This window comes from Crotalus tigris, unplaced genomic scaffold (genome assembly GCF_016545835.1).
Source record: "Crotalus tigris isolate CLP2741 ecotype Arizona unplaced genomic scaffold, ASM1654583v1 scf7180000018684.1183181, whole genome shotgun sequence".
NCBI lineage: Eukaryota > Metazoa > Chordata > Lepidosauria > Squamata > Viperidae > Crotalus > Crotalus tigris.
Window position 1 is genome coordinate 264,406 of NW_024097145.1, and position 20,882 is coordinate 285,287.

At 46.0% G+C, this 20,882-nt stretch overlaps 1 protein-coding gene across 1 annotated transcript in view; it reads left to right on the forward strand.

Moving 5' to 3' along the window:
• Nucleotides 1–20,882, forward strand: part of DNAI1 (dynein axonemal intermediate chain 1) — a 205,599-nt gene that overhangs the window by 164,933 nt on the left and 19,784 nt on the right. Inside the window, exon 19 of the mRNA XM_039355382.1 lies at nucleotides 3,899–4,084. Coding sequence (XP_039211316.1) covers nucleotides 3,899–4,084 — 186 coding nt within the window. The remainder of the gene's footprint in view (nucleotides 1–3,898; nucleotides 4,085–20,882) is intronic.

Consider the following 20,882-nt stretch of genomic DNA (forward strand, 5'->3'; position numbering starts at 1 on the left):
ACAAACTCAGAGTGCTTCGGTATGGTTAGGAGGCATTGACTTTTCTAAGCTGCCCTATCTATGTTTCCTGATAAAATACATGGGAAAATCCCATTTAGGAAAATTCCACTTGGGGTTACAGTTAGGTCACCATTAACTCATAGAGCAAAATGGACATTTCCAACAAACTCGGAGTGCTTGGGTATGGTTAGGAGGGCCCTGAGGTTTCCAGCCTGCCTTGTCTATGTTTCCTGATAAAATACATGGGAAAATCCCATTTAGGAAAATTCCACGTAGGGTTAGGGTTAGGTCACCATGAACCCGTAGAGCAAAATGGACAATCGCCAACAAACACAGAGTGCTTGGGTATGGTTAGGAGGGCACTGAGGATTGCAGTCTGCCTTGTCTATGTTTCCTGATAAAATACATGGGAAAAATCCCATTTAGGAAAATTCCACTTAGGGTTAGGGTTAGGTCACCAGGAACCCGTAGAGCAAAATGGATACTGCCAACAAACTCAGAGTGCTTGGGTATGGTTAGGAGGGCACTGACCTTTGCAGCCTGTCTTTTCTATGATTCCTGGTAAAATACATGGGAAAATCCCATTTAGGAAAATTCAACTTAGGGTTAGGGTTAGGTCACCGTGAACTCATAGAGCAAAATGGGCATTGCCAACAAACTCGGAGTGCTTGGGTACGGTTACGAGGGATCTGACTTCTCTAGGCTGCCCTATCTATGATTCCGAGTAAAATACCTGGGAAAATCCCATTTAGGAAAATTCTACTTATAGTTAGGGTTACATCACCATGAACTCGTAGAGCAAAATGGACATTGCTAACTATCTTGGAATGCTTGTGTATGGTTAGGAGGGCACTGCCCTTTCCAGCCTGACCTATATCTATTTCCTGATAAAAACAATGGAAAAATCCCATTTAGGAAAATTCCACGTAGGGTTAGTCTTAGGTCACCATGAACTCGTAGAGCAAAATGGACATCGCCAACAAATTCGGAGTGCTTGGGTACGGTTAGGAGGGCACTGACCTTTCCAGCCTTTCTTTTCTATGTTTCCTGATAAAATAAATGGGAAAATCCCATTTAGGAAAATTCCACTTAGGGTTAGGTCAACATGAACCCATAGAGCAAAATGGATATTGCCAACAAACTCAGAGTGCTTGGGTGTGGTTAGGAGGGCACTGAGGATTCCAGTCTGCCTTGTCTATGTTTCCTGATAAAATACCTGGGAAAATCCCATTTAGGAAAATTCCACTTAGAGTTAGGGTTACATCAACATGAACTCGTAGAGCAAAATGGACATTGCCAACTAACTTGGAATGCTTGTGTATGGTTAGGAGGGCACTGCCTTTTCCAGCCTGACCTATATATATTTCCTGGTAAAAACAATGGAAAAATCCCATTTAGGAAAATTCCACTTAGGGGGCCTATACCATTTCGGACAAATGGCTGTCCAGTCTCTTCTTAAAAACTTCCGGTGTTGGAGCATTTACTGCTTCTGGAGGCAGGCTGTTCCACTGATTAATTGTTCTCACTGTCAGGAAGTTTCTCCTTAGTTCTAGGTTGCTTCTCTCCTTGATTAGTTTCCACCGGTTGCTTCTTGTCCTGCCTTCAGGTGCTTTGGAAAATAGGTTTAATGCACTTTTGGTGAAGAACGCTTCTGAAAGAGAATTGAACGATAACTGAGTCCCTTTAATCCTTTAGCACAGTGTTTCTTAACCTTGACGACTTTAAGATCTGTGGACCTCAACTCCCAGAATTCCCCAGCCACCGCCTCCTCCTCCTCCTCCTTGTAACAGGATTGGAAGCAGGGCCTTCTTTCATACTGACTTTCGAGAAATTTGAAACAAACTTTGGAAAAAGCTGGCTGGGGAATTCTGGGAGTTGAAGTCCACAGATCTTAAAGTCACCAAGTTGAGAAACACTGCCTTAGCAGATTCCTCCCCCATCCTTTCTGCCCTGAGAAACCTATTAGCATTACAAGCGTCTCCCTTCCCTTTGCTACCCCCCCCATAAATTAATTTAACAGCCCCTTTTGATTGTATCATCAAGGCTCACAACTGCAGCACCCAGCCATTTTGTGTGTGTGTGTTGTGTGTGTGTGTTCTCGCTGCGTAAAGTTGACACGCCTGAATGCTAAGCGCCCTTCGCTTACCTGGTGATCTGAGACATTAGATCAATTAAGGGTCTGCAGCACTTCATCAGGTTGCTTTCAAGTTTCTCTGCCCCCCCCCCCATTTGAATTAATTAAACCTCTCCTCTCCTCTCCTTTTCTCTTCATCTGATATTTATTCCAGTCTTGATCCAACTGCAACAGCGTCACATCCTTGTTTGGGAACAAATAAAGGAAGGGCCAGAAGCAAAGAGGATTCTGCCGTGCTGGGGATGCAGAGACACCCCTGGCGAAGGGGGAAAGCAGAGGCTTTTTATGAAATGAAAGGGCTCCAAAGGGAGTGGGCTAGCCCTGATTGAGTGACCCCCTCTCCCCCTTGTTTTGGCCAGAGCTAGGTAAGAATAGTTATGGCCCTCCAGGTGTTCCTGAACATCTGTCCCAGCCAGTAACGGTAAGCTTGGATGAGAAGTGAGCTAGGAGCTTTCCCTGAAAGATCTTTTGGGGTACTTCTGCCCAATCTCTAGGAGAGTGGTTCTCAACCTTTTTAATACCGCGACCCCCCAACCGGTTGTAAGTCGAGGACTACTCAACCGGTCATAAGTCGAGGACTACTCAACTGGTGCAGCACCGTTTGCAGAATGGGACTTTTGGTGGGCTCAGCAGGGAAGAGACAGCCTGGACAATTCCTATTGGCTTTTGAAAGCCAATAGAATTCGACTCTATTCAAGAGAGTCTATTCTATTGGCTTTCAAAAGCCAATAGAATAAAAGGGAGTAGCACAGCTAAGGAAAAAGGGGGGGGGGAAATGGCGGACTGTGTGAAATGGTCGTTCGACCCCAAATGGGGTCCCGACCCACAGGTTGAGAACCACTGCTCTAGAAGTATCTGCTTTTATTTTGATTGAGTGGTATTCTAATGACTGGGCTTAATAGCCAAGCTCAGAGAGCACCAAGGACCCCACAGTCGTCGTTGTCCTCCTCCTCTTCTTCCTCCTCCTCCTCCTCCTCCTCCTCCTCCCTGCACACCTCTCTCCCTTCTAACACTGATGATGTTACTCAGTTGGGTCATGAAACATTTGGAAGAAAACACTCAAGCTCAGAGAGCACCAAGGACCCCACAGTCCTCCTCCTCCTCCTCCTCCTCCTCCTCCTCCTCCTCCTCCTCCTCCTCGTAACAGGAATGGAAGCAGATCCTTCTTTCATACTAACTTTCAAGAAGTTTCAAAAAACTTTGGAAAAAGTGCAGGGAAGAGCAACAAAGATGATTAGGGGCCTGGAGACTAAAACCTACGAAGAACGGTTGCAGGAACTGGGTATGGGTAGTTTAATGAGAAGAAGGACTAGGGGTAACATGATGGCAGCATTCCAATATTTGAGGAGCTGCCAAAAAGAAGAGAAAGCACCAGAAAGTAAGACAAGAAACTAATCAAGGAGAGAAGCAACCTGGAATTAAAGAGAAAGTTCCTAACAGTGAGGACAATTAACCAGTAGAATAGCTTGCCTTCAGAAGTTGTGGGTGCTCCATCATTGGAGGTTTTTAAGAAAAGACTGGACAACCCCCTGTCTGAAATGGTATAGGGTCTCCTGGTTGAGCAGGCGGTTGGAATGGAGGACCTCCAAGCCCTTCCAGCTCTATTCTAATTGACTGAAATAATTAATGGGGCACCTGCTGGGGTCTCTTCAATGGAGATGCGTTGTGCTTTACTCAGGGAATGAGCTGAGTCTCTTCTCCCTCATCTCTGCAGTGACTTTACCCCTCTCTTACTCTCTGCCTTGGTTTTTTTTTTCTCATCAGACCTACATCTTTGACTTAAGTGTCAACAAATACGAAGCTATTTGTCACCAGCCAGTGGTAGCCAAGAAGCGAAACAAAATCACCCATGTCCAGTTCAACGCCATCTACCCCATCATCATCGTCGGGGATGACCGTGGGCACGTCACCTGCCTGAAACTCTCTCCCAACCTCCGTAAGATGCCGAAGGTAAGTGACTTGGTAAAGTGGACCACACCTGCCCAGGTATTCTAGACCTGGGAAAGTTTCCTGATTGCCTTTGCTGAGGTTGGCCATTGGTGGATGGTGTTAAAAAGGAGCACAGTGCGCTTTTGATGCTGGTCAGCACGCCTGCTTACAGCGGTACTACTTTGAAACCCATTGAATTTGATACTTAACACATTTTGATGAGAAAATTCTGTCCCAGTATTTATCATTGGTTTAGTACTCGTCACGCAAGCTAGAATTAATAATAATAATAATAAAGTTGGAAGGGACCTTGGAGGTCATCTAGTCCATATTCAGGCAGGAAACCTATACCATTTCAGACAAATGGCTGTCCAGTCTCGTCTTAAAAACTTCCAGTGTTGGAGCATTCACCGCTTCTGGAGGCAGGTTGTTCCACTGGTTAATTGTTCTAACTGTCAGGAAGTTTCTCCTTAGTTCTAGGTTGCTTCTCTCCTCGGTTAATTTCCATCTGTTGCTTCTTGTCCTGCCTTCAGGCACTTTGGAGGATCGCTTGACTCCCTCTTCTTTGGGGCAGCCCCTGAGATATGGAACATTGCTATCGTCCCCCATCATCCTTCTCTTCATTAAACTAGACATACCCAATTCCAGCAACCATTCCTTATATGTTTTAGCCTCCAATCCCCTGATCATCTTTGTTGCTCTTCTCTGTACTCTTTCTAGAGTCTCAACATCTTTTTTACATCGTGGTGACCAAAACTGGATGCAGTATTCCAAGTGTGGCCTTATCCAGGCCTTGTAAAGTGGTATTAATACTTCACGTGATCTTGATTCTATCCCTCTGTTAATTTCTTGGTGTCTGGGGTTGTCTTGTGACTTGCTAGCCTTTCCAGCCAAAACACAGAGTGATGCATTAGTCACATGTTAGCTCTTGCCCTGTGCATATCCTTTTGCATTTTTAATCTTAGCTTCTGTGGTCATTTTGTTTATTCTTGCGCTTTTTTTCTCATTAGTACGGGTAGAATGAAGCTTTTACTTTAATTAATCTAAGCATTTATTAAAGATGATTAGTGGAACTGGGTGATAAAACATACAAAGAATGGTTGCGGGAATTGGGTATGCCTAGTTTAATGAAGACAAGAACAAGGTGTGACATGATGGCCATCTTCCAATATCTAAGGGGCTGCCACAAAGAAGAGGGGGGGTCAACCTTTTCTCCAAAGCACCTGAAGGCAGGACAAGAAGCAACGGATGGAAACTAATCAAAGAGAGAAGCAACCTGGAATTAAGGAGAAACTTCCTAACAGTGAGAACAATTAATCAGTGGAATGGCTTGCCTTCAGAAGTTGTGGTTGCTCCAACACTAGAGGTTTTTAAGAAAAGATTGAACAATCATTTGTCTGAAATGGTATAAAGGTTTCCTGCTTGAGCAGGAGGTTGGACTAGAAGACCTCCAAGGTCCCTTCCAGCCATGTTATTCTGTTATATCTCACGTAAAGTAATGATGAACAACCGTATCTTTTTAGCCATTGCTTTAAAAATGGGCATTGTCTTTGGTTCGGGGTCACACATTATGCTTTATGGGAAAATTTGGTTTGGTATTTGGTCATTTTTGCTACCCATTGTGTCTCCCAGAACTAATTAATGATGACTACCAAGGTGCTACCATATTTGCATTTTGAGCTTGTTAGAAGAATTGGAGGTCTCAATCTCAGCCAGAGTTGTGCAAGAATGAATCAGAATGACACACTGTTTGAACAGGAAAATGTTAATTTGAGAATCTAAAGACAACCCTGGAAGATAGCTACAATTTGGGATGGAGAGGCTGTTGGTATTTAGGCTTCAATGGTCCTTTTGTGAGGTGTGGATGCACGTGTGAATGTGCCCTCTGTAAAGTTTAATCTCAGGAACGTGCAGCTTTGGGGGAGGGAAACTTGGGGCTATTAAGAAAAACTGGGCATGCTTTTCTGCCTCTTTAAGATCCTTTGAGGAAATATATTTTTCTGCCCTTTTAATATTTCCTTCTCTGGGGGGCTGACTTCTCACAAGTTTCTTCCAAAAGGAACTTTTATTAGGAGAAGCTGAGAGCAGGCATAATAGGCAAGATCTGAGGGTTTCCCCGCTCAGATCAATAAGTTAAAAGAGTCCCAAGCAAACCCCACCCCAACAGTTCATCCGGTCAGTTTGAATGGGCCAATCCTCAGGTGTTAAGTTTGCTGTGGGAAAGGAGCTGATAACACACAGGCCTTTCCCAGGCTTGCATCTATGTTGCTGGGTCTTCACACCTTCCCTTCCAAAATGAGAGATAAGCCAGATGGCTGGAGGCACATGTCTTACGCACTCCAAGGTAACATCAAGGGAGAGATGGTTCAAAGAGTAAGTATGCAGGAATAGCAGAAAGGATACATTGTAGGGAAAGAAAGAAAGAAAGAAAGAAAGAAAGAAAGAAAGAAAGAAAGAAAGAAAGAAAGAAAGAAAGAAAGAAAGAAAGAAAGAAAGAAAGAAAGAGACAGCCTGCGGCATCTTCCCCCTTCCCCTTCAGGAGAATGGCAGAACCCGTAGTAATGAATAAAAAGGAAATAGAAAGAAATAGAATAGATTCCCCCCCCCAGTAATATATGGGTTCTGACAAATAGGGAAGCTAGATTCACTTAACAACCACATTACTAACTTAACAACTGCAGGGAATCCCTTAAGAGCTTCTGTACCAGAGACAAATTCCTTGTGTATCTAATGACGTTTGGCCAAATAAAGTATTCAGTTCAAGAACTATGGCAAGAAAGGGTATAAACATGGGGCAAAACACACGTAACAACTGTCTCGCTTAGCAGCGGAAATGTCGGGCCCTATTGTGGTCGTAAGTCGAGGACTACCTGTTCCTCAAAGCCCTGGCATGTAAAACAAACCGCTAAGCCTGATTCATATCCTTGGACTGTCATTGACCTTTTATTTTTCCTGCCAGTGACTGAAAGGCAGTTCGCAATAAATAATGCATTTTAACATAAGCGCGGCCTTGGGTCTGGAAACAACAAGCTGGAAACGCGTGCTTTACTAGCTCAGCGCAGTTCTGCTTTGCATTTCTGGAGATGCACAGCGCTCAGCGATGTTGCAAAACCACATTTGAAAGCAATCAAGGACGGTTGTTATGCCAAGGGTGTTGATGTGCGGCTGTGCATTATTCCGAATCATCCAGACAATCAAGTCTCAACCCTTCCAATTTCTCTCCAAGTTTGGCCTGATAAATGCCCCAAATAATCCCAGAACTGGCGCTCTATGAAAAAGTGGTGGATTTGGGGCAGAGGGTCAGGAAACCATGTTTAATACAAGAGGAAGGGGGGATGGTCAGAATAACAGAATTGGAAGTCCAATCCCTATAGAATAATCCCTAGTCCAAGCCCTATATCAGTGGTGGCGAACTTATGGCATGCGTGTCAGAGGCGGCACTCGGAGCCCTCTCTGTGGGCACACGTGCCATTGCCCCAGCCTTGCCTCCCCCTATGACCCCCTCCTCACCAGCAGCCCCCCTGGAGGAGAGTTGCCCCCGAGCGTGGCCCACTCGGAGCACCGCAGCCAAGGACATGGCAGCCAGGCAGTGTAGACAAGACTCTGCCCTCACACCCCATCCCACACAGTTGATGCTGCGGGGCATGGGCAGAGGGCGTGGCCGCCATGGTGCTGCTGGGCTGCTTGAGTGATTTGCGGCAGGCCCTGGAGGCAGTGAGTGGCCCTGCAGGCAGGTGGGGTGGGGGACAGGGTGCGGGTGGGGCATGGGCAGGGCAAGGGGTGGAGCATGGGCGGGGGTCAGTTTTGGGGCCCTCAGTCTCTAAAAGGTTCGCCATCACTGCCCTATATCATTCTGGACAAATGGCTGTCCAGTCTCTTCTTAAAAACTTCCAGAGTGGGAGCATTCACCACTTCTGGAGGCAGGTTGTTCCACTGGTTAATTGTTCTAACTGACAGGAAGTTTCTCCTTAGTTCAGTGTTTCTCAACCTTGACAATTTTAAGGCATGTGGACTTCAACTCCCAGAATTCCACAGCCAGCATTGCTGGCTGTGGAATTCTGGGAATTGAAGTCCACATGCCTTAAAATTGTCAAGGTTGAGAAACACTGCCTTAATTCTAGGTTGCTTCTCTCCTTGATTAGTTTCCATCCGTTGCTTCTTGTCCTGCCTTCAGGCGCTTTGGAGAATAGCTTGACTCCCTCTTCATTGGGGCAGCCCCAGTATTTGAGGGGCTGCCGCAGAGAAGAGGGGTGTGTATGTCAAGCTATTTTCCAAAGCACCCGAAGGCAGGACAAGAGGCAGCGGATGGAAACTAACCAAAGAGAGAAGCAACCTAGAACTAAGAAGGCATTTCCTGGCAGTGAGAACAATCAATCAGTGGAACAACCTGCCTCTACAAGTTGTGGGTGCTGTAACACTGGAGGTTTTCAAGAAGAGACTGGACAGCCACTTGTCTGAAATGGGATAGGGCAGGGTAGGCAACCTTGGCTCTTTTATGACTCATGGACTTCAACTCCCAGAATTCCTGAGCCAGCATGGTTCAGCTTGGAAACCTCTCCCGTTTCCCTCATCATGGCTGGCTCAGGAGTTCTGGGAGTTGAAGTCCACGAGTCATCAAAGAGCCAAGGTTGACTCCCTCTTCTTTGTGGCAGGCCCTCAGATACTGGAAGGCTGCTATCCTGTCACCCCTCGTCCTTCTCTTCATTAGACTAGACCAGGAGTAGGCCACCTTGGCTCTTTTATGACTCGTGGACTTCAACTCCCAGAATTTCTGAGCCAGCATGGCTCAGCTTGGAAACCTCTCCCTTTCTCCTCAGCATGGCTAGCTCAGGAATTCTGGGAGTTGAAGTCCACGAGTCATAAAAGAGCCAAGGTTGCCTACCCCTGGTATAAGGTCTCCTGCTTAAGTAGGAGTCTTGTGGCTTTTCCTTCTTGTGTGTGGGTATTAATAGTTCCTGAGCTTTTTTTAGAACCTCATTCTAATTTCTTGATGGCCTCAAGGGAGAACAAAAGCAAGCTCATGCACAGTTAGGGTGATTCAATGTTCAAGCACAGGAATTGGGAAGGGGGAGGGGGAAGACTGACAGCTGAAGGGAGGAAATCCCACCGAAGTAGGAGCAAAGTTCACAGAACCATAGAATCCTCTGATGGATGGGACCTTGGAGGTCTTCTAGTCCAACCCCCTGCCCAAGGCAGGAATCATTACACCATCTGGGACAAATGGATGTCCAATCTTTTCTTGAAGACCTCCAAAGATGAAGCACAGGGAGGCAAGTTCTCCTTTCTCCTCGCATTGCATAGCCATCTCTTTGGGGATATGTTAGACTAGAATAGAGCTGGAAGGGACCTCGGAGGTCTTCTAGTCCAACCCCCTGCTCATGCTCAAGCAGGAGGAGCTATACTATCTCAGACAAGTGACTAGGACAGTGGTTCTCAACCTATGGGTCGGGACCCCATTTGGGGTCGAACGACCATTTCACAGGGGTCGCCAAACGCAGTCCGCCATTTTCTTTTCCCCTTTTCTTTAGCTGTGCTACTCCCTTTTATTCTATTGGCTTTTGAAAGCCAATAGAATAGACTCTCTTGAATAGAGTCTAATTCTATTGGCTTTCAAAAGCCAATAGGAATTGTCCAGGCTGTCTCTGCCCTGCTGAGCCCGCCAAAAGTCCCATTCTGCAAATGGTGCTGCACCAGTTGAGTAGTCCTCAACTTACGACGGTTGAGTGGTCCTCGACTTACGACGGGTTGGGGTCGTGGCATTAAAAAGGTTGAGAACCACTGGACTAGGATCTCCTGCCTGAGCAAGGGGTTGAACTAGAAGACATCTGAGGTTCCTTCCAACTCTTGATATTCTGTTAATCAGTGGAACGGTCTGCCTCCAGAAGTCATGGGTGCTCAAACACTGGACGTTGAACTAGAAGACCTCCAAGGTCCCTTCCAGCTCTGTTCTTCCGCGATCCTGTTCTTCTGTGTTTGCTCTAGAAATTGGGGTTTTTCTACAAAGGAAGCCCTCCTGGTGATTTTTTTTGGTCTTGCACAAAGGCTGGTGCACGGATGTTGTCTGCATGATCCTTTAATGACTGGGAGGAAACATGCAATTATGCATGACAAGAGTCTTCTCTAGGGGGCATCCGTTTTCTCAAATGAATGGCTGTGCCTTCCCACGCATTGTGGCCTTTTGCTTAGGCAGACTTTTAGTAGCACTTCACGTCTACCAAACGGCAAAGTGTAACGGCACCCGGTTTGCACTTAAGAACTTCCCTTCAGAGATGTTTTATTTTTTCATTTCAGCTAACGGTGGCACTCCGTTTTTGTCGTGCGTTTGGCAAGAATGGTTTATTCGTCTTTCCATTATTAATTCCCCTGTTGTTCTGTCCTGTCTGTCGTTTTGGTTTTACCAAAGACATTTTAATTGGCTGTAGGATCTGGAGTCCTGGAAATTGTTACCATCAGTTTTGGACTTGGAGGTATACCCAAAGGAAGGGATGGAGGCTAGAAGAGAATGGGATTGTACTCGGCTGTACATCACGATCCCAGCCTGGAGATGCTGTCAAAATCTTGCCCTGATGCCTGGAGGCTGTGGGGATTAGATCTGTGATGAGCCAGGGCACAGCACAGAGGCAATGCAGTCCGCTGGCAATTCAAACAGTTCTTTTATCGCTCCCAATTTTCCCCAAATACTCCCACCTTGGCTGGCAAGCCTCCAACAAAAGATCACACACACATCCCTTCAGCTGACTCTGGTTGAAAGTAGATTCAAATACAGGCTGATTAGCATAAGAAAGCACTCGGGGCCATAGAGAGAACAGTTTCCAAAAGAGAGAATCCGAAATACAGTCCGATAGTCAAGGTTTCCAGGTTTCCAAACAGAAGGCACAGAACCGGAGCAATAATACACAACACTCCAACGAATCAGCATTTGTTCCCGACAAATGCCCCATCCCACAGCGTCTCCTTAAATCTCAATCCCCAGGTGTGCCTTGTGGAGAGGGGCAGGACGCTCTCCTCCTGAATAGTTGAGCCTACCTGCGTTGTTCCCTCCTCTCCACTCTCCCTGCTCTAGGATCAGGAGGGGGGGGGCTTGCTCCTCGCCTGAACTCTGTCTCCCCTGTTCCAATCCTGATGGGCCCTGGCCTGCCTCAGCCTGCTCTTCCTCACAGTCCTCTGAAGCCACAGACACCTCTCCCTCGGCCTCCATAGGGTCCTGTTCCAGCTCCATTTCCTCCTCAGATTCAGGCCCAGATGGAGGCATGATAGGGTCAAAACCAGCAGCCTTAACCTAAACACTGGCAAGAACAAGACACCGTGTATATACACTGAGGTTCCTCAGTGTGTTCTGTTTTGTGTCTGGATGGTGCTGCACTGCCTTGGAAAAAACAGACCCGTGTCTTGGAGATCCTCCTGGACTCGCTCCATCCATCCATCCGTCCGTCCATTCGTCCATCCATCCACCCACCCACCCATCCATCCACCCATCCACTTACCCACTCTATCTATCCATCTACAGAAGAGATGGCAAAAGCTGGAGATGGAGTAAAAAGAGGAATCAGCCTAGAATCCCTACATAGTCACAAGTAAACTAAATACAATCCCCCCTCTTGAGTGCCGTTGACCTTTATCTAACTCTTAGCAGGTGCTGATCGTTAGATGATGATGATGATGATGATGATGATGATGATGATGATGATGTTGTTGTTGTTGTGAGGGACCTTGGAGGTCATCTAGTCCAACCCCCTGCTCAAGCAGGAAACCCTATACCATTTCAGACAAATGGCTGTCCAGTCTCTTTTTTAAAACTTCCAGTGTGGGAGCATTCACTGCTTCTGGAGGCAGGTTGTTCCATTGATCAATTGTTCTAACTATCAGGAAGTTTCTCCTTAGTTCTAGTTCTTGCTTCTCTCCTTGATTAGTTTCCATCCGTTGCTTCTTGTCCTGCCTTCTGGCGCTTTGGAGAATAGCTTGACTCCCTCTTCTTTGTGGCAGCCCCTGAGATACTGGAACTCTGCTATCATGTCATCCCTGGTCCTTCTCTTCATTAGACTAGATATACCCAATTCCAGCAACCGTTCCTTATATGTTTCAGCCTCCAGTCCCCTAATCATCTGTGTTGCTCTTCTCTGCACTCTTTCTAAGAGTCTCAACATCTTTTTTTATATCGTGGTGACCAAAACTGAATTCAGTATTCCAAGCGTGGCCTTACCAAGGCCTTGCAAAGCGGTATTAGTACGTCACGTGAACTTGTTGAGAAGATTCCTGTGCATAGGCTTTTAGCAATAAAACTGAACTTTCACTTATGGACTCGGTCTTTTGGGCCTGACGGGAGCTACTTCCCTCCTTGTCCTTATGATATGGTCCAGTTGCAGCTGAAGACCCCTTGCGTTTTGGCATTGTTAGTCTTCCTCGCCTACCGACGAGAACCCTCTGGACTTGCATTCTGTGACCGTTCTGGAAGGTCATTCAAGGCCATGGCACAAAAGGACATCGGACAGGGAATGGGGGGGGGTAAAAAAACGAGAGTGCCAAATTTGAGACCGCCGAAAAGCAGCTAGAAGACGCTTCCAGTCGTGAGGGACAGATGGATTCATTTCTTCCGCTCGTCTATCATAAAAGAAATTTTTGCTGTGGAAAAAAAAATCAGGGAAGGCCACTTGGATGGAATGAATATTCCTAGCTTTGGGACAGCTGGGGAAAAGACCTAGCTACAGGTTAAAATTGCATCAAGACATTGAAACTGTAATTCAGTTATAATTGAATGGTAAATTATGAAAAAGTGGGGCAGATGGAAATATTAACACCAGCGGGAAAAAAAAATCTTGATCCAGCCAACTCAGCAACTGACATTCTCCACAGGGCTGGTCCAGTAACCTGCTGGGCAAAAATGTTTCTGCCCAGTTTTGGTTTGCCCTGAACATCCTAAGACCCAATTTGCAAGTAAAGAGCAGAGGATGAGCGTTGAAGCTCTTCCCTTCATTTGCCAGTTTTCTTGTTTTCCTGTCTGCTTTGATAGCAACCCTGGTCAATGCGGGTGCAGGTAGCCCTCAGTTTACAACCGTTCCTTTAGTGACCGTTTGAAGTTACAACGGCACTAAAAAGAGACGTATGACTGTTTTTCACACTTACAACCGTTGGAGCATCCCCGTGTTCGCGTGATCAAAACTGGGACACTTGGCAACTGATTCACATTTATGATGGCTGTCCCCGGGTCATGTGATTCTCCTTTTGCGACATTCTGACAAGCAAAGGGGGAGCCAGCTCCACTTAACGACTGTATTACTAACTTAACAACTGCAACGATTCACTTAACAGCGGTGGTAAGAAAGGTTGTAAAATGGGGCAAAATTCACTTAACCACTATCTCGCTTAGCAACAGAAATTGTGGTCATAAATCAAGGACTACCTGTATATCTTCTTAACAGCGAGGACAATTAACTAGTGCAGTGGTTCTCAACCTGTGGGTCGGGACCCCATTTGGGGTCGAACGACCATTTCACGGGGGTCGCCGAACAATGCAGTCCGCCATTTTTCCCCCTCTTCCTTAGCTGTGCTACTCCCTTTTATTCTATTGGCTTTTGAAAGCCAATAGAATAGACTCTCTTGAATAGCGTCTAATTCTATTGGCTTTCAAAAGCCAATAGGAATTGTCCAGGCTGTCTCTGCCCTGCTGAGCCTGCCAAAAGTCCCATTCTACAAACGGTGCTGCACCAGTTGAGTAGTCCTCGACTTACAACCGGTTGAGTAGTCCTCGACTTACGACCGGTGGGGGGTCGCGGCATTAAAAAGGTTGAGAACCACTGAACTAGTGGAACAACTTTGCCTTCAGATATTGTGCATTGATTCATCTCTGGAAGTTTTTTTAAAAAAGACTGGACAGCCATCTATCTGAAATAGTATAAGGCCCCCTGCTTGAGCAGCGGGTTGGTCCAAGGTCCCTTCCAGCTCTATTCTGAATGATCGATTGACCTCTGCCTATCAAAGAGAAGGATTGGGGGGGGGGAGACATGATAACTGCCTTCCAGTATTTGATGGGCTGTCACAGAGAAGACAGAGTTGATTTATTCTCCAAAGGGCAGGACAAGAAGTAATAGATGGAAGCTTGTTAAAGAGAGATCCAACCTAGAAGAAAGGAAATTTTTTTTGACAATGCAGAAAATTAATGGATGGTATAGAGCAGTGATGGCGAACCTTTTAGAGACCGAGTGCCCCAAAACCGCCCCCAGCCCCTGCTCCGCCTCCCACCCTGCCTGTTGTGATTCCGTGCCAGCCTGTGCTCCCAACAGCGGAGTCTGAGGAATCTGAGGAGGAGGTGGAGAAGGCGTTTGAAGGGCCATCAGGGGCAGAGGGAGGCTCTGATGAATTACAGGACTCACGGTTTGATGCAGAGCCTGGGCCCTCCAGTCGTGTTCCTGATGAAGCTCAGCTGTGAGGAGAATGAGTCAGACTCGGAGGACTCACACCTGATGGACATGCTAATTGATGCTCACACACGTCGTCAATTAGCAAGAGTAAATCAGCAGCAGTCAATACGGCAACTCCAGGGTAAAAGGAGAAGGCACTGAGAGGCAACGCCTTGAGACTGCTGTATAAAAAGAGGAGGTGTGGGCGGTGCTGGTTGCTGAAGGCAACCGTTTGCAAAGTGTTTCTTGGAATCCTGGTCTGTTCGTCTTGCTTGTGACTACTCTTCTGTTTGCATAGTGTTTCCTGTGGACTATTTCCTTCATTTGGACTTGAGTTTTGCTGTTTGTGTTTTGGACTATTTGACAGGTTTGTCATCCATATTAAAAGGGGTTGGTTTTGTTTTAAAGTCTCCAGCCTATTTTATCAACAGGGGTTTGGTCCTTGTGCCTTTAACAAGGACGGCAATAGGCTGGGATAGAACACTGCCTGCTCCGCCCCTGCCCGCCCCACCCACCCACAGGGCCACTCACCGCGTCCGTGGCCCACTGCAGATCACCCAGGCAGCCCTGCAGCACCATGGCAGCCACGCCCTCCGCCCACACCCCTCAGCATCATCTGCACGCTATGGGATGTGAGGGTGGAGTCTTGTCCCTGTTGCCCAGCTATGTATTTGGCTGTGCTGCTCTGTGCGGGCCGTGCCCGGGAGTGATTCTCCTCCAGGGGGGCTGCTGGTGAGGAGAGAGCCGCAGGGGAAGGTGGGGCTGGGACAACAGCGCGTGTGCCCAAAGAGAGGGCTTGGGCCACCTCTGGCACGCGTGCCATAGGTTCGCCACCACTGGTATAGAGTCTCCTGCCTGGGCAGGGGGTTGGACTAGAAGACCTCCAAGGTCCGTTCCAGCCCTAGGGTTCTTTGATTCTATGAACAGAAGCAAGAAACCTTCAGGGCATTGAGTTGATTCTGGCTCCTTGTGCCAGTCCATCTGAGCTGCAGTCAAGGAAGAGTGTTAGCAATCTAATCTGCCTGCTTCCGAAGAAGAGCCACAGCTTAATTGTGCATTATCCTAAAATTATCTTCCTTGGAGTAGATCAGGATAATTCTAACTTCACCTGTCAAGGGGGTCAACGAGCATCCTTCAGAGTGATTAGCTGGAGCAATGCGATTCTTAACTCTATTTTGCCAACAGCTCTCTGAGCAATTTGCCACAGTTCTTCTTGCAGAGATTTATATTGCTCCTATAACCCCAGTTCGTTCTCCTCTGACTCACCACATCATCACACCACAATCAAAAAGCTATAAATATAATGAGCAACAGTGAATAGCCCTAAGACTACCTTTGATTGCAAACTGGGTTGTTTGGAGACTGCAGGGGTGAACCAAATCAAGGAAGCTTGACCTGAAGAGTCAGGTTGACCTGTCCATCAGGACAATGCATGATAGTGGGTTCCTGGTCATTTCTTAATAGAATAGAATAGAATAGAATAGAATAGAATAGAATAGAATAGAATAGAATAGAATAGAATAGAATAGAATAGAATAGAATAGAATAGAATAGAAAAATAGGATAGGATAGGATAGGATAGGATAGGATAGGATAGGATAGGATAGGATAGGATAGAATAGAATAGAATAGAATAGAATAGAATAGAAAAATAGGATAGGATAGGATAGGATAGGATAGGATAGGATAGGATAGGACAGGACAGGACAGAACAGAACAGAACAGAACAGAATAGAATAGAAAAATAGGATAGGATAGGATAGAATAGAATAGAATAGAATAGAATAGAATAGAATAGAATAGAATAGAATAGAAAAATAGGATAGGATAGGATAGAATAGAATAGAATAGAATAGAATAGAATAGAATAGAAAAATAGGATAGGATAGGATAGGATAGGATAGGATAGGATAGGACAGGACAGAACAGAACAGAACAGAATAGAATAGAAAAATAGGATAGGATAGGATAGGATAGAATAGAATAGAATAGAATAGAATAGAATAGAATAGAATAGAATAGAATAGAACCTTGGAGGTCTTCTAGTCCAGACCCCTGCGCGAACAGGAGAACCTATACCATTTCAGATAGGTAACTGTCTAGTCTCCTCTTAAAAATCTCCAGTGATGGAACACCCACGATTTCTGGGGGTAAGCTGTTCCACTTGTTAATTGTCCTCACTGATAGGAAGTTTCCCCTTAATTCCAGGTTGCTTCTCTCTTTGGTCGTTTCCCAGCCTTTGATTCAGAGTCTAGAATTGTTTCTCAGCACAGACCGGGTTCTCTAGTCAAATTCACATGAGGGAGTTTGCCCCTAAGTCTGTTTAATGTGGGATCCTTGGTCATCTCTGAGTTTAGTGGTTTTCTTGCAAACATTTCATGACCTAACTAGGCAACATCATTGGTGCTAGAAGGGAGAGGACTTTGTGGAGAGGAGGAAGAGGAGGAAGAGGAGGAGGACTGTGGGGTCCTTGGTGCTCTCTGAGCTTGGTGGTTTTCTTGCAGATGTTTCATGACCCAACTAGGTAACATCATCAGTGCTAGAAGGAAGTGGTATTTGGGAGGAGGAGGAAGAGGAGAAAAAAGAGGAGGAGGAGGAGTACTGTGGGGTCCTTGGTGCTCTCTGAGCTTGGTGGTTTTCTTGCAGATGTTTCATTACCCAACTAGGTAACATCATCAGTGCTAGAAAGGAGTGGGATTTGTTCTCTGTATATATACTTGCAGCTTGCCCTGCCAATATTCATGGGACTGTGGATTTCTTCTTGGTGGTTCCTTGATAAGGATATTGTTTTCTGCTTGGTCGTTTATCTGGAGTTAATCCCTGCTTATCTGGGTCTTGGCTCCTGGAGATGATGTATTATAAGACCAAAAGAATAGAGAGCAAACCCCACTCCCTTGTAGCACTGATGACATTAGCAGATTTAGTGATTTTTCAGTGAGGAATGGTGCCACTGGAGCTTCTGGGGCATTGCAGAAGACTCTCTGGGAAGGAGTCATCATTAAGGAGAGGATGTCTTCTGCCTGTCCTTCAGTAGTTCTCCTCTTGTAAAGCAGGAGCTGCTGGTAGAAGGGAATCCAGCAACTGTCTAGAGCAGGGGTAGGCAACCCAAAACACTCAAAGAGCCACTTGGACCCGTTTCCCACCAAAAACAAAACACCGGGAGCCGCAAAACCCTTTTGATATCTAAAATGAAGATAACACTGCATATATCCTTTTTTACCTTTATTATAGGTGTGTGTGTTTGTGTGTGTGTGTGCATGTATGTGTGTGTGTATATGTATGTATCTGTATACACACACACACACACACACACACACTAAAAATAAAAGTAAAAATATGACTCTTGGGAATATCTATACTATTAAAACAATGATCACCAAGAGAATGCTTTAAGAGAATAAAATTACATACACACACAGGTTAAAAAAAGGATACATGCAGTGTTATCTTCATTTTAGATGTCAAAAGGGTCTCTTTCTCTCTGTCTCTCTCCCTCCCTCTCTCTCTATCTGCCCTTGGTCTGCCCCCCACTCTCTTTCTTTCTCTCTCTCTTTTCTCTCTCTCTCTCTCTCTCTCTCTCCCTCCCTCCCTCCCTTTCTCTTTCCCTCTTTCTCCCCCCCCCTCCTATCTCTGCTCACCTAGCAAGCTTCAAGCTGTTGTCCAACAAGCTCAGGGGTAAGCAACCTCGGCTCTTTTATGACTCATGGACTTCAATTCCCAGAATTCCTGAGTCAGCCTAGCTGGGCTAGCTAGCTCTCTCCTGCCCTTCCTGCTTCTTGCTTCCTGCAGAGACGCAGCAAAGGGAGGAGATCCGCCCAGTAAGCTTTTCAGGTCCTCGGAGAACACTGTGAGTGCACTCTCTTTTACACATACACACACACACACACACAAAAACACAAACACACACACACACACACACACACACACAGAGAGAGAGAGAGAGAGAGAGAGAGAGAGAGAGAGAGAGAGAGAAGCAGGGAAGCGCACGTGCCTCTCTCTGTCTCTGTCTCTCTCTGCAAAGGCAGAGGAGGCTGGGAGCCACAGGGGAAGGCTCAAAGAGCCGCATGCGGCTCCGGAGCCGCAGGTTGCCGACCTGTGGTCTAGAGAAAAGAAGTCCTAGAGGTGACATGATAGCACTATTCCAGTATTTGAGGGGCTGCCACAAAGAAGAGATAAACTTATTATCCGAAGCACCAGAAAGCAGGACAAGAAATGATGGAAACCAATCAAGGAGAGAAGCAACCTGGAATTAAGGAGAAACTTCCTAACAGTGAGGACAATTAACCAGTAGAACAGCTTCCCTTCAGAAGTTGTGGGTGCTCCAACCCTGGAGATTTTTAAGAAGAGACTGGATAGCCATTTGTACGGACTGGTTGAGGGCTTCCTGCTTCAGCAGGGGGTTGGACTAGAAGGCCTCCAAGGTCCCCTCCAACTTTGTTATTCTGTTAATTAATCAGTGGGATGGTTTGCCTTCAGAAGTTGTGGGTGCTCCATCACTGGAGGTTTTTCAAGACGAGATTAAACAGCCACTTGTCTGAAATGGTATAGGGTCTCCTGGTTGAGCAGGGGGTTGGACTAGAAGACCTCCAGAGTCCCTTCCAGCTCTATTCTATTCTGAAATCCGCTTTCTTACAAAGAAACAGGGCTTGTGATGGTTTTGCACATTTTAACTGCCATCTCCTTACAAATGTTTGCCTGCTGGAGTCAGTCTCCAGGCTTCGGGGAATCAAGTATGTTTTGGCCTAGGGCGAAGAGAGCTGCTGCTCTTGTCTGAAACCCTGTTGTGTTTATGTGTGTTTGCGTGTCTGTGTGTGTTCATTCTGCCACCTCAGGCCAAATCTGCCTCGAGAAGTATGAATGAAGCCCTTTCTTGTGGGCTCTGCTAACATTTCCTTCAAAACAACAGGCCCCGTGGGCAGGAAAGTTCCAGTCACACATTCAAAAGCTAACTTTTAAGTTTTAAAATATTTACCCCTTGCTGCTCTGAGCAAATAGCTCTCTACACGGAGACTTGCGTCTCAAACCGAATTTAAAATGTCAACTACATCAGGGTTTCTCAACCTGGGCAACTTTAAGACGAGGGAGACTTCAACTCCCAGAAGTCCCCAGCCAGAATGGACAGCGTGGAATTCTGGGTGTTGAAGTCCCCCCCCCCCATCTTCAAGTTGCCAAGGTTGAGAAACACTGAACTCCATGATTCAACTGTTTTGTTGCTTTATCCCACTTTACCACACTTACCACAATTGAAGCAAATCCTTTGTAGTTTACACAAGATAGACAAAATTATAGCGTCCAAGGTAAAAAAAAATATATACGATGAAACAATTGAAGGATGATGTTATCTAGTTGGGTCATGAAATATCTGCAAGAAAACAACTAAGGTCAGAGGGCACCAAAGACCGTATAGTTCTCCTCCTCCTCCTCCCCCTCCTCCTCCTCCTCCTCCTCCTCCTCCTCTTTCTCCCCCTCCTCCTCCTCCTCCTCTTCCCAAACTCCACTCCCTTCTAGCACTGAGGATGTTACCCAGTTGAGTTATGAAACGTCTGCTAGAAAACCATCAAACTCAGAAACCACAAAGGACCCCACAACTTAATCCTCACGTGCAAATATTCTTTTCCATTGATGTTCAAGTTTAATATCTTTCATATGTTTATTTCTTAGTTCCTTTTCTGGGCTATCTCTGAACCAAGAGCAAGGCCTCTGGCATTCTCGCTTCCCCCATGGCTGCTAGAAAGCCGAGTTTTAGCCTTTTTATATCTATCTATATAAAGCTTCTCTGTGATTTTTTTTCTACTTTGTCTCCAATAATTGGATAAGTGTAATTAGTCGAGATGAGCAAATGGCAAATTTGCATTCCAGAGCTTGTTAAGTGAGCAACAGGATGAATGGCTGGCAGATCCTTTAATGATCACAGTCAGTTTCTCGCTGGGCCCATTCATCTGTCATTGTTTTGAATTTCTGGTCCTCTGAAAACAGGCTGATCCCTACAACCTGGTTGAGCAAAGTTCTTCTGCCAAGCACCACTCATGGTGCTCAGCATTCTTCTCACGGAGTCAGAGGCCCATTGAGGTCATGTAATCCTACCCCTGCTCAATGCAGGAACCCCAAGTTGGTGAGTTCTAGTCCCAGTTTAGGCATGAAAGCCAGCTTGGGGCCAATCATTCTCTCTCTCTCAGCCCAGTCCTCCTCACAGGGCTAGTATAAATGTGTGCATTTGTGTATGTAAGAAAGAAATATTTTGCCTTGTATCAGCTCAAACTAGAGCCATCCATAGGCATGTCAGTCACAACTGCGACATCGTATACATTCTAAAATTTGGATTGCTAGCAAAGAATTAAAGGAGAACTGGAATAGCTATTTTGAACTCTTTAGTTCTTATCAACCAGACATACCTTTTCTGAGATTTGAACCTGGGCTGTCTGCAT